This window comes from Mugil cephalus, chromosome 16 (genome assembly GCF_022458985.1).
Source record: "Mugil cephalus isolate CIBA_MC_2020 chromosome 16, CIBA_Mcephalus_1.1, whole genome shotgun sequence".
Classification (NCBI taxonomy): Eukaryota; Metazoa; Chordata; class Actinopteri; order Mugiliformes; family Mugilidae; genus Mugil; species Mugil cephalus.
Genome location: NC_061785.1, coordinates 16,716,096 through 16,730,044, shown reverse-complemented (window position 1 = coordinate 16,730,044; position 13,949 = coordinate 16,716,096). Strand labels below are relative to the sequence as shown.

Sequence of the window (13,949 nt, the reverse complement as noted above, 5' to 3'; positions counted from 1 at the left end):
CGTAGCCAGAATGTCCACACTTGCGCACCCTTGGCAGGGATTTCGTCAGCTCTTGACCAATCAGACAATTGTTCAGTTACATCACAGCAACTGCCACCGTCCTCCCAATATCCTTCCCCAAATATACAGGGGACATCTTTGTTTGTGGGCCGAGCTTTTCCAAACTCTTGTTCACGCACTTGCAATGGAAAAGGTCTCTAATGATAAAGATATTTGTTTGTTCTTGGTGTCTTATCTAAGACTGACATTTGTGCAGGACTGTGCTTTATGCCCAATACCATGATGGGAAGAGTTATTTAATTGCTAGTAACATTTTCCACAGTGCAAATCTTTTGGTACTACTCGACCTCTTGACACGAGTATAGACCAGCGATTGTTTGTGAATATATGCAACCCCTCCAATGATGTCACCAATTGGTTCCTGAAAAGTAGTTTTGGTTCTCCCCTGTACAGTTGTTGTGAATAGGGAAATTGGCAAAAGAGGATGAAACCGTGAGATGTTTTAACTGATACAGAGACAAAAAGTCCTCCACGTCCAACTGGGACGTGTTGTAACAAACTAATTCAACTCAGATTACTAGTATGACTTTGTAGTTCTGTCCACATAAAGCCCGTCCAGATGGTTTGACTGCCCCCAGCTGAGCCTCTTGCGTCCCTGACAGAGGGACCCCGCGCCAATATTTGGGAAGTTAGAGCTGACTTTTTGTTCTGGCCTCAGAGGTTACTGCTGGGTCCAGCCAGATACAGGATCTGGGCTGGCTTGTGAAAATTGCATAAATGTCACTTGTCTCTCACACACACACATAACACTCAGACATTCACACCAATAACCCTCGTTGCATTACAGACCACCATGACTGAGCAGAGTGATGAATGTCCTTCTTTGCTTATGCAGCAGCCTGTCCATCACTCCGCGCTCCCCTCTGTCTTTTCCAGACTACTCTTCATCAAGAGCTGATGTCTCATAGTCCAGGCCGCAACCCATTTATCAAAAGTAATGCCGAGAATTGGCCCCTGAATTCGATTTTAGTTTCAGTCAGCAATATGCAAAAACTCAATTTACCACAGCGGTTGCACTTCTGGTTAAAATAAGCATCACGAACGAGGGCTTTCATGCCCATTTAAAAAGAAAGTATGTTAGAGTTTAGTGTGCGCGTGAGTATTTGCTTTTGTGAAAATGTGACTGCATCGAACTAGTTCAGCGTGGAGTACTACCAGTTCACTGACAAAAAAGATGCAAATGTTGAAATGTAGACACCTACTGACTTTTAGCCTCACTTCTTGTAAACCTCACCAGAGTACGACATGTTGACAGGCCGTTGAATAACACGACTACGTTATGGTCTCAGTCATGTGGTCTCGCGTCTGAATATTTTCTCCTTTTAAACCAAATCGATCTGAGCTAACTCACTAACACTGAGCGCCGTCTATTAATGGGCCCAGAAAACATTTACAGTTGCTAATTTCTCTTTGAAAACAGAGGGTGACTTCCACTGCGTAAAATGTGCTTTATTCTCGTGCACGTAGGAGAGACGCATCAGCCTCCTCAGCTGTCATCAGAGAGTGCGGTTTTAGAAAGGCGCTCCTGACCTTCTCTCTGAGCAGTCACTTCTGCTTCGCGCCCGCCTTCGATTATAGTCGTATCTGACTCTCACGTCGTTTCCAGCCCGAACAGAGCATCACGGATCCATCGGAGTTCCTCCGGGCTGCATTCATCGCTCTCACTTTTTATTTTCCCTCCCTCCCTCCTCTCTCCATGCAGCACTGAAGAGCCCGGCAGCCTTTCACGAACAACGGAGGAGCCTGGAGCGAGCAAGGGTGAGTGTCAGAAGTTCACTGAGTTTCCTGCTGTTTCAGTGGGTTTTCTTGAGCGAGGGAAAACGGTAATGCTTAAAAACGACGTCAAACAAATGGCACCTATGGTAAGGTGACCATCTTCAAGTGTGCGTACCAGTTGGACTCCTAAGCACTTTTTACATTTACCTGCCACTGTCAAGAAGAGTTGACAGCCTGCTACAATTCAAGTAATAATCTGCATCTGGTTTGCTAAATTCTAGTTAATGTTGTGCAATACCGAAGCAGCCAGGTCCCGGTTTGTAGAGGATCCCTGCGCTCTCGTTTTCATCATCTGTGTTGCTCTTCCATTTTTCTTTCTTTCATCGTATGTTTGCCTCCTCCTGTCGTCCGCAGACCGAGGACTACCTGAAGAGGAAGATCCGGTGTCGCCCTGAACGCTCTGAGCTGGTCAGGATGCACATTCTGGAGGGTGAGTTTTGGCCGTCAAGTAAAACTCTTATTAAAGACTAATTTCCTTACTGTCACCAAAAACTAGTGTCGAACAGATGAAACCGTGAAATGGAAATGTGCTTTAAACAAAGCTTAACTAATTCTCTTTGATCAGTTGGCGTTAAGTTCCCACTTGTGGGATTGTTTGTGTGGTCTCTGTTAAAGAGTAACTTTGTATCATCTAAGGGGTTTATGCATGATTCTGATTTTATTTTTTTTCCAATCGAAGGTCGTCTCACGATCGTGTTTGTCTGCGATGTGTATTTTTAAGTTATAGACGCTTTAAATGACACTCTTGTCATTCAAAGTGTGTTATCAGTTTCATGCATCTGTTTTGTGTTTGGGTTTTTTAAACCGAGGTTGAATTCAAGATGAGGAAGTGCTAAAATAGGCCCAAGACCCAGTGTCTGCGACCTTCAGAAGGCAACTTCTCAACCGAATATTTGTTAAACACCCTCTAAAATATGTCTCATGTTGCATCTGGTTTCTGCATCACACGATAAATAAATTTGCATGCATTATGTCGTGTTGTGCCCTCCACAGAGACGTCAGCGGAGCCGTCTCTGCAGGCCAAGCAGCTGCAGCTGAAGCGAGCACGACTGGCTGACGACCTCAACGACAAGATCTCTCACAGACCGGGTCCCATCGAACTGGTCCACAAGAACATCCTGTCCGTCACCTGCCCCGTGCAGCACTCACTGCTGGGTAACTGCACGCACCTCACAACACGCGTCCCGCTACGGTGGCAGATAAGTCATCGGTGACTGCGCATTATGTTAATTGCGTTATGTTAATCGAGCGCTCCTCTGCTTAAGTGAAGATAGGCAAATACGTGCAAACAGGGATAAACGTACAGTGCAGACTAACACGCATCGTTATCCACAGACACAGATGCGGTCAAACATGATACGAGCATTGGGAGAGTGGAATAGAAGCTGGTGTAGACAGAAAACTCTTGCACAACTACAACTTTGATTAAGCAAGAATGCTGGTGCAAGGATACACACACACACACACTTGCACAACATTTAGCACCACTCATAAACACACCCACAGGGCTTAACTAAACAACCAGACAAAGCCATGAGCATCAAGTAAAAACCTGTTCCCCTCCACCACCGAGTTACCGCTGTGACCGTGACCTCTGCCTGCAGTTATGGCACCTTTAAAGGATGATTTACATTTGACGTCATCTGAGCAATCACCACATCCAGGTTTTTACACACAGGTGAATGTATAAACTCTGACAGTACATGTCAGTGGATAAAGGATATGTCATTGTGGTGGAAGTAAAAAAAAAAAAAAAAAAGAAAACATTACAGAAGTGACACAGCAGCTTTGTTTGGACATAGTCCTGTTTTGTAACATTGGATGCAGAACACACAGTGTTGTATAACTTCTTCAAAATCACACACTGCTGATTGCTAAAGAGCAGTGACTCTGATGGACTGTTACCCATCGTGGGGAAAGTAGGAATTGAGCTATTGCGTTCTTTGGCTCCGGCGACTGGAAAATTCCCAGCCACTATTTTTACTCTTTCACTTTTCTCACGTTTTCTAACGCTGAACATCATTTCGTCACTGAACCTGTAAACGTCGCCCGCTCTGTAACAGATTCTCCAAAGGGAGCTGGGGGAGAGAGCTCATCTCTGGATGAGGACAGCAGCGATGCTCTGTCGCCCGACCAGCTGACCAATCACGACTCTCCCCTGAGCGCTGTCCCTCAGATGTCCCCCTCCGAAGTGCTCACCCCAAATGGAGACCTTTCTCCCACACAGGTACCGTCGAAGCTTTTAATCTTCGTTAAATCGAGTAAATACTGAGTGATTCAAGCTAAAGAAAACAAACTTCTAATAAATCTTCCCTCGATGAATCGAATGGCTGTGAACACGCAATTAACCGGAGAAATATCTTCATCAGTTTCTCACACAGCCGCCGCCGCCTCCGCCTCCGCCGCCGCCTCCTCCTCCCCTGGTGAACGGGTCAGACTCTTCCCCTCTCCCAAAAATCACAAACGGGACAACAATTATGTCAGCATCCTCCCGCTCTTCTACCGGACAGGTCAAGGTGCGCTGGTCCTGACAATCAGATAATAACGCACAATCAGCCTTTGAGTGCTAGCTCGTTTTTTGTGCTGTTTGTTTTAAACTTCCTGCAGATTTCATCATTTGTGAATAGCTGTGACCCTGTTCTTTATTTGTGGAGCAGCTATAACTGGCTCACGGTTAACCCTTACTCATCTCTGCATTTCCTTACTTCCTCCTCTCCATTTCTCACGGGTTTCTGTCTGCAGTCTCAGGCCAAGTCAAGTTCAGACCGTCCTCCACAGAGACCTAAGAAACCAAAGGACAGCAAGCCCAAGGTCAGCAAGCTCCTCAGCGTTAGCAAAAACTGGCACAAGGTTTACAGCTCAGGGTTCACTAAGAGAGTATGAACCTTAGTCACCGACATTGGCAAGTCAGCATATCAATTTTAGGATATTTTATGATGTGGTTCCACTTTTAAGAATATATTTTGGTTTGTCATCACGTTGCTGCCGAGACACACTGAGACATAGTGAAAGTGAAACCCACTGATTTGGAAGAGACAGTTTACACAGACAACTTGTTTAGTCTGTGTTTTAGTCTCTGTTCTTTACCATAGACCAGGAACTTCTCTCTAGCTGTAACATTTTTAAATGACATTCAACAATCATACAAGGAGTAATGTGTGGCGGAAGAGGAAGAGATACCAACAACCCGTGGTGTTCTTGCCTCTTTTGCTGTAGGAACTTTATTTAAATGAATTCTTGTTTCTCGTGTCCTATGTGCACACATAAACACATCTTAACACTTGTGGCATCTAATGGTATAAAGGTGTTAAAAAACTTAGTTGTCTCATAACTTTTCTTTTTTTCTGGTGAAGGTGAAGAAGCTGAAGTACCATCAGTACATCCCTCCAGACCAGAAGGCAGACAAGGAGCGTCCACCTCAGATGGACTCGTCCTATGCGAAGCTCCTCCACCAGCAGCAGCTCTTCCTGCAGCTGCAGATTCTCAGTCAGCAACAGCAGCACTACAACTACCACACCATTCTGCCCGCCCCTCCCAAGTGAGTGTCAAGCATGGCAGGATGCGTCTGTGTGGGTACGGTGTGGAAGCGAGGATGACTAATTGCGTGGTTCTTAAGTTAAGAGCCAACAAACCGACACCCGCTTTTTTTCTCTCTCGTAAAGCCCAGTATTTACAGTCTAAGAAGTACATTTCTGTAGCCGTCTGCATGCAGTTATTATTATGACTTCCTCTCTTCTCCAGCCCTTTTCTGCTGTGGCTTGTTCTTTTTCATGTTAGTGGTTTTTGAGTGAGTCTGGTGCTCAAAGCGTAATTCAAATCTAAAAATGACGGTCAGTCCCTACTTAGTGGTGCAGTTTGACATAAAATCCCAGCAGTGAAAACTTCAGTATATTTAAAAAAAAAATAAAAAAAGTTTCATTTTTCCAGTTGCAGTTTTTGGACATTTCCCAGTTTTACATTCCTGTTCAGTGATGTTGTGGTTTCTGTCACAGTGTCTCTGTACTGTCAGCAAAGACAAAAGAGGTCAAGTCTAATCGGTCTTTTATGTAACTTTAATGTTTTCCGTCTCCCCTCAGGCCACAAACTGAGCAGCCTTCTACAACCAACTCCGGCCCCTCTCCCTCCCGCAGCGTTCACACGACCACCACCACGGCCCCCTCCAGCCAGACGGGGACTGTCCGTCAGAGCCAAACTGCAGTGGGAGGAGCCAAACCGGCCACGCTGCCAGCCAACCTGGACGAGTTCAAAGTAATTTCAGCAAAAACATTTTTATCCAATGTATTTTTATTGAGAGAAACTACTAAAACAAAACTCTTCTTATGGTAGAGTCCTAATCCTGGTCCTGGCTGAAAGGCAACTCATTCACAAAAAACACTGCAGTGGACTACCATGTCAGAAAAATATAATTTGTGCCTTTTTGAACAATACAAAACAGTAATCAGCCATAACTTTGTGACCACCTGTTGTGTCATTACCCTGCTGAAAGAGGCCACTGCCATTTCTATGAAAGAGTGTACATGGTGTATAACAATGCTTGTGTAGTTGCTAGGTGTCAAAGTAACATCCCTATGGACCCTAGGCCTCTTAGCAGAACAGTTCCCCATTTCCATACTGCCTCCGCTGGCTTGCCTTTTTCCCATCATGCATCCTGGTGTTAGAAAATAGACCAGGCCACCTTTTTTGGGGGCTTTTTTTTTCCATTGTAAGCGCTTGAGGCAGTGAACGGGTGTCAGCATGAACAGCAAACTGTTTTCTGACACCTTTCTATCAGAATCAGCAATATGATCTTGTCTGTTAGATCAGGCCACACACATTATCCTCAAAGAACCTTTGATGCCCATGACCTCATTACTAGTTCACCACTTTTCTTCAACTCACCACATTCGATTGGTACTGACTAGGGTAGAATGGGAAGAGGAAAAAAAAAAGTTACTCATGACATATACACAGACAGAGCTTTTAGAATTTCAGTTAACTGAGCAGTTGTCTCTGTTCTCACGTTGAGTCAGATGCTGCTATATGAGTACTCTTCTGCTTTCCCATCCTCTAGGTCGCAGAGTTGAAACAAGAACTGAAATTGCGTGGTTTGACCGTCTCCGGCACTAAGAATGATCTCATTGAGAGGCTTCGCAACTACCAAGAGCAAAATGGCGGCGCCCCGACGGGTTTGAAGAATAGCATACCGCAGCCAAGTCTGAAGGGCGGCACCACCACTGCTGTTAGCACCATTACATCTTCTCCAACCACAACTTCCACCCCTGACCACCATCCAACAGAGGGTGGGTTCAAGTTGGATCTGGCGTCTTTGTGTCATGCGGTTCCCGGGCGGGTCATGCGATTTGGAAGCACCAGCTCCAGCCCTCCAGTTTCACCTACGCCGTCTGAGAGGTCGTTGGCTGGGATGAGTCCAGATGAGACGAGCTGTAACGGAGACATGTTTGGAGAGATGGTGAGGTCTTCATCCTTTTTATTTGTCATTGGTCGGAGAAATGCTTATTATTTGTCTTCCTCCAGATGTTTGCCTGACGTCCTCTTTTTGTCGTCCACCAGGTGAGCTCTCCCCTGACCCAGCTCACCCTCCACCCATCTCCTCAACACCCATCAAACGTCTCTCCGCTCTCCCAGCCACTCTCCGTAGTCAAAGAGGAGATCCAGAGCTCATGCTGCCTGTCCAGGACTTCGCCTTCATCTGTCCAGCCTCCCGAGCACCAACAAGGAATAGCCATGGAAACGTCCTCTATGGACAAAGACCAGATGCTCCAGGAGAAGGACAAACAGATTGAGGAGCTAACAAGGATGCTGAGGCAGAAGCAAAGACTGGTTGAGACCCTCAGGTCCCAGCTGGAGCAAGGCAAGATAGCAGGTGGGATAGTGGTGAAGAAGGAAGGCGGTGAGAAGAACAGAGCATCTCCAGAGGTCAAACTCCAAACTTTAATAAAGGCCTCGGCCATTCAACCCCCTACACTCCCTAATGGCATCGTGCTGAAGGTGAAGAAGGAGGTGGAGCTTGAGGAAGGAATGGAGGGAGTGACAGAGGAGGCTCAAGCTAAGAAGCCCACCCAGCCCATGCAGTGCTCTCAAGAGACTCTGCTCCGGCTGCAGCAGATCCATCGGCTGCAGGTCCAACAAGCCGAGCTGCAGAAACAGCAGCCGCAACTTAAGCAGCGGCTGAGTCAGGTGCAACTGCATAAAGTGCCAGAGGCTAAACTGAACCCTCAAAAGCAACAGCAGCAGAAGAGAGACGCTCAAATCCTGCTCCAGCAGCAGCAGCAACTGCAGCAGCTGATCATACAACAAACACAACAGAAACAACTCCTGGCCCAGCAGAAGTTAGCACAGCAGAAACTTGCCCAGCAGAAACTCGCACAACAGAAGCTGGTGCAGCAAAACCAGCTCAAGCAAAGCCAAGGGCAGGTGCAAGCTCAGCAGAAGAACCAGGTTCAGCTGAAACAGGTTCAGGTCCAGATCCAGAACCCGACAGTGACGAACCAGAAACCGGGATTGACCCAGAGCCAGCAGAGGAAGCAGCAGAGGGCTCAGCAAAGGCAGCAGAAACAGCAGACGGCAGCAGCTACCACACAACAGGTAATGCAGTTTGATATATATGTAAACACTAAAGATGAAATCATACATGCTTCTAATTGGCTATTAAGACAAAGTTTTCTTTAACATAGACCTAAAATAACAAACCAACTGTTGGGTTTCTGTTTTCAGGTGACTCCAGTCACCATCAACCAACAGAACGGCACTCCACTCCACACCCCGGCCATTTCCCTGGACCTCCTAAAGGCTAATGGTACACCCACGCTGGTCACAGACACCAATGGCAATCACTACCTGATCGCTCTCACCAGTCACGCCACAGAGGGACAGAACGGAGTGTCCTCATTGGCCAAAACCAACGGGCGCATCACGCTGCAGGTACAGGAAATGTGGTTGTTTGTGGTGACCTGTAAAAGTTAATGAGGACAAATTATTTGTAACTTTGTGTACATGACACCTTTCAGAGATTGCAGTCGACTCCAAGTAAACTCCCCAGTGCTGACACCCAATCAAAAGCGAAACCAGAGGCGGAACCTGTGAGCCAACCAATCAAAAAGGTACAACACAAACTCAACAGCTTTTGAAAGTTTCCAAACCTCTTACCTAGTTTTCTTATTTTAGATGCTGATGTTGTTGCTGTTGTAATTTTATATTATCTAGTTAGGCTGTGAAAATAAATTTTGGTGAAATGCAGCTGTTGGCAACAACCAAGCAGTATCATCATTGTGCCACAAGGTGTCGCCACTGACACCAGTTTAAAATGATCAAAATCAACTGTGCACGGATGAAATGTTATTCAAGAGCTCTCTAGGAAATCACAAATAAAAATACCCTTGTGAGCTGTTGTGTAAATGTGTCTTTGTCTTCCCTCAGGGACAGAAGGCAGGGCTGCACTTGGACACCAATGGCGCTCCACAGCCCAGCCTCGCGGCCACCGCCCCGCCCAACCTGCAGCCGTTCTTCGACGACCTGTCAGAAAACGAAAGCCAAAGCAACCTGATGTCATCTCTCAAGGTAACACCGCTTCCCCCGACCCCAGAGTTCCCACCAGCCTATCATCTCTACTGCTCAGTCTCCCATTCTTTTTGTTCATTAAATTTATTTTTTTTTCTCTGTGTTTCTTCTCCCATTTTATCACACCATCCTAGCAGAGAGAGGAGGTGTGTCCGCCTTACGACCGGCACACACTGTTCACCCCTCCCTCTCCCAAACCCAACACCACCCTTCCTCCTCAACGCTCTAAAGTATGTCCTCCAGCATGTCTTTTCTTTCCACCCCTTTTGCAGTATCGACCTTTTTTTCTGTCTCCGTCTCTGTTTTTCCATCTCCTCACACTGAGCCGTGTGTTCATGTTACTAATCTTAGGGAACTGTTGTAGTGCTGCGTTCGGTTACTGTGGTCTTGTTTTTTTGTGTGTGTCAGCCTCAAAATCTCGAGATTGTTCCAATAGTCTGTAACGTTACTTTTGTGTACTTTTGTAGGCCGCTATTTCCAGCCCGTCTGATTTACTTCTGCTTAACATATATGACAAATTTGGTGCTTGTCAGCGGATTTCATTTAGACGTGAAGCATTTGCAAGAAGAAAATAGTAACCGGTTGAGTGCTTCCGGTCATGAGAAAATGAAAACTGCGTTTTTTGCTCCAGTCACAACACGGTGTATTCCTGTCTGTTAATACCTGAGAAAGCCGGTCTTCTTGGCCTGGTTTTAGAAGCTAAGTGACTCATACTGAAACCAGTTTTTATTTTATTTGCATAAAGCCTATTAAGCAGCCAAAAAGAACCCGACGTCAGAGTGAAAGCGGATGTTCTGTGTTAGATCATTTCTATCTGATTCCAGAGACAAAATACCCTTAAACTGTTTGTACATCATTTTAATACGTGAACACATTCAAGATGGGTAAAACGTGTCACTATCATCTGAGGTTTTATGTTAAAAATCTATTTTAAACACCTGACTGACATCCAGAAATACCAAGTTTATTACTGCATTTTAAGATGGAGTTTGTGTTTTAGCGGAGCAAGCAGCGCTGTGGCTCATGAATAATTTGTTTTTCTCTCGTAGCAGGAGAATGGAGTGAACAGCCAGCAGATGGACGACCTGTTTGACATCCTGCTCAAGAGTGGAGGTAATAAGCTCCAAGATAGACACTGTGAGATACACCTGGTGTCAGAACATGTACAAGTGCTGCTGCTCGGGTCCTGTTATTAAGCTTGCGCTGCTGTGCTCCTCCCACGTCTGTTTTCTGCCTCACTTTCTCGAGCCTCCTCTGCTACATGCTACTAGCGGGAGATTGGTATCGGGTGTGATGCAGCATTTACATAATGATGGGATCGTACCGAGCATGTGGCCAAGCCTCATCCTTTGGTTTTGATTCCATCTGCCGTAAAACGATGGGACTGAATGTTTTCTGCAGAATTCTGATAAAGTATTTGTTGTGACTGTGATTCATTTAGTGTTATTATTATTACTTTGCACATGTGGACAATACAAGGAAGACAAGAAAAGCCTTTACGAATCACCAGTGGAGAATATTTTAGATATATATAATAAAAAAACAAAAAAAAAACATTTATAGTAATTGAAGGAAATCAGATCAGCCAATACTCAGTATTAAAAAATAAATCTTCATGGACGGTTTGAATTTCTCCTCTGTTATTCTGTACTGATGGTGTTTTCCCCCTTTGTCCTCCCTCAGAGATCCCAGGCTTCAAGTCCAACCCGGACCCGTCCCTCGCCCCTCTGCACTCTGACCCACCTTCCCCGTCCGCCGCCCCGTCCCCGCTCCACCTCTCCCCTCCCTCCCCCACGGAGCCCCTCATCTCCCCTCAGTCCTCCGTGGGGGAGCCCTGCAACAGCGGCGGGCGCCTGGAGGACTTCCTGGAGAGCACCACGGGCACCTCTCTGCTGGGCATGGAGCCCGACGGCGGCCTGACACTGATCGACGACCTCCACAGCCAGATGCTGAGCACGCCCAGCATCCTGGACCACCCTCCCTCCCCCATGGACACGTCCGACCTGGGCTTCTCGTCTCACTCCCCGGGGCTGGACTTTGGCGACCCCACTCTAGACAGCATGGACTGGCTGGACATCTCCATGGTGGGGAGCGCGAGCGGCGGGAGCGAGGGCAACGGAGGGGGGCGAGGAGGATCGGGGGGAGGCGAAGGAGACGGGGGGACGAGTTTAGCGCCGCTCGCTCCGCACACTCCACAGAGCGTCTTCTCGACCGACTTTCTGGACAGCACAGACCTGCACTGGGAGTCGTGTCTGTAGCCCCGCCGTCGCGCGGACGCACACAGATGGACATGCAGTCGCTCACACTGTGTACAGACTCCGTCTTTATTTCATGCACATACACATACCTTCTCTATGCTGTCTCTACCACTGCAGGAGTCACTGGCACATGCAGACACGCGCACACGCATTTACACGGTTTGCCCTGTCTTTCACTGGCTGTTACTGTATGCAAGGTGAGGTGAAATAAGCAAGAAAACATAGAAGTTAAGTTCATAGAAAGGACTTGAACATGGTGGAACTGAAGTGGACTTTTTGAATTTTAATTCTATGGGGATCCTCGAAGCAGGTGGCGACGGCCCGGCTGACGGAATCCCACTTCCTGTGTCCTGACCAGCATTATAACCAGGTTAAATTAAACCAGCTGTAGGTCACTTCAACACATTTCAACCCCTCTGTAAACCGTCTGACAGATCAGACCCGAGGAGGGACTCTCTGCGACGTTTACTCTGGCTTCTAGAGATAACGGTGTGTGTCAGTGCCTCCTAAACTTTGCACTTATGCTGAATCTGGTTGGTTTGAAGGGGGGGGGGGGGGGGGGGGGGGGTGTTCAGGTCAACAGCCCAATCTTAGCACTGTTTGGCGAGGCTGAGTGAAAGCCAACACGTGTTATGTTGATGGTGTGTAAAGAAAGGCAGCTGTCGGTGGCCTCGTCGGCGCCCTGAGCCCCACCACACTAGTCATAAAAAAAAAAAAACTACCATCGTTGGTTGTTGAAATGAACCATATCAGTGGCAACAGTTTGAATTGAAGCCTCATTAGAGGTTGTGTATTATTGGTAACATTGTAGACCACTATGTATTGCTGTATATGGGGTGTATATTATCAATTGTCCATATGACTATTTTTCTTTGCTGGTTGCTTTAGAGTCGAGCTGGCCGGCTGGGGAACATAGGGTGAGGGCGGGGCTTCCAAAATACTTGGACCTTGTCATTTTTTAAAGAAAAAATGTTTAAAAAAAATAAATATAAAAACTCAAAAAGGTGCGTCTGTTTTTCTTTTGCACTTTCACAACACACGATGCCACTGTTTTTTCCTGAAACCTTTCTGTAATTAAAACAATAACACAGCGCTATCTGTCTTATTATTAAGATGATTATTGAAGGATCATTAGCAACAACTGAAGTTTGAGGAACCTGGTCATAAAACAACAAATCCACAAGGGGGAGTTATTGTAAAGAAATTAGCTTGTAATCATGCGCACCTGAATCTAAAGTCATTTTAGTTTTACTTCAGTGTTGCCTGGGCACTGAATACTTCACTTTACGGTTTTGTTTATGTGCGTTTTAGTCATTGGGAACCTCAGTTTAGATTCCCTCTGCTCCTTCGTGTTCTGTCAGAATCAAAATTGTGGAAATCACCCAGGCAAAGTCCTTCAAAATTAAAATGCAACATATTCTCAGACATTTTATTTTGAAGGTATGCCGTCTCTTCCTCCGACCCGTAACTGACAGAGTAAAGCTCACCTGACTGGATGTTGTTTTGTTATGCCTCTCAGTATCATTTACATCTTTAAGCATAATTCATCACAGCGACACAGCTTCAGTCATTACAGCATCAACATCTTAAAGTTAGTACAGGAGTTTGAGTTTGTGTCACTCTTTATGTAAAAACTTAAAACGGAACAAATTTTAATTTTGGCTTTACATTCCATGTCGAGGCTTCCTCGACTGATTGTTATTATATACAGATTTAAGTGTGACAGATATTTTCTTTTACCGTTAATCATAGTACTCATTTATAAGTAAATCTATCGTGCACCTATCGTTTCCTCACTCTGTGATGCTACGTTGCAACTGTTTAGTCTTTTTACACCTGCGCCGTTCAGCTGTTCACAATCTGACACTTTGTGTTGTACGTGCTAAAGGTGCGACACACACACGTGTTAAAGAGGTGGCTTAGAGGTGCGTATTTCATTAGTTCCATTAGAGGTTGTGCGAAGATGATTGTGATGTGGCGTGCAAGTCTTTCATCTCAAACTCTCCACAATGCCACCTCCCAGTAATGTGAAAATGCAGCGGCTCTATTTTTAACAGCAGCTGTGGTAGAAAAGGTTATTACATTCACCAAACAAGTGAATCAGGAACCGGCTGATTGTATATTGTATAAAGGCCTTTGTGGCTCCAGAGGGAGCTGCTGTGAGGAGTCTGATAAAATGCCTCCAGAGGTGGTTTCCATGAATAGAACAGTGTTTCAGTAAGATTTAACCCTGAGTATTTCACTAATAGTTTTTGAACAATAAAAAAGACAAAACAATAAAAAATGTATTTTTATTGT

At 45.8% G+C, this 13,949-nt stretch overlaps 1 protein-coding gene across 16 annotated transcripts in view; it reads left to right on the top strand.

Annotated features, from left to right (window-relative positions):
• Positions 1-12,654, top strand: part of mrtfab (myocardin related transcription factor Ab) — a 40,339-nt gene extending 27,685 nt beyond the window's left edge. For 8 of the 16 annotated variants that reach the window (XM_047608314.1, XM_047608316.1, XM_047608317.1 and 5 more), the window contains 16 exons: positions 1,763-1,818; positions 2,191-2,266; positions 2,830-2,991; positions 3,900-4,063; positions 4,206-4,352; positions 4,579-4,647; positions 5,190-5,374; positions 5,913-6,084; positions 6,887-7,285; positions 7,387-8,421; positions 8,551-8,757; positions 8,844-8,936; positions 9,253-9,393; positions 9,528-9,623; positions 10,443-10,506; positions 11,077-12,654. In XM_047608314.1, coding sequence (XP_047464270.1) covers positions 1,763-1,818; positions 2,191-2,266; positions 2,830-2,991; positions 3,900-4,063; positions 4,206-4,352; positions 4,579-4,647; positions 5,190-5,374; positions 5,913-6,084; positions 6,887-7,285; positions 7,387-8,421; positions 8,551-8,757; positions 8,844-8,936; positions 9,253-9,393; positions 9,528-9,623; positions 10,443-10,506; positions 11,077-11,651 — 3,641 coding nt within the window. In that variant the 3' untranslated portion in view covers positions 11,652-12,654. The remainder of the gene's footprint in view (positions 1-1,762; positions 1,819-2,190; positions 2,267-2,829; positions 2,992-3,899; positions 4,064-4,205; positions 4,353-4,578; positions 4,648-5,189; positions 5,375-5,912; positions 6,085-6,886; positions 7,286-7,386; positions 8,422-8,550; positions 8,758-8,843; positions 8,937-9,252; positions 9,394-9,527; positions 9,624-10,442; positions 10,507-11,076) is intronic. The other 8 variants (XM_047608325.1, XM_047608313.1, XM_047608326.1 and 5 more) reach the window with 5 other exon arrangements.
• The last annotated feature ends 1,295 nt before the right edge of the window (positions 12,655-13,949 follow it).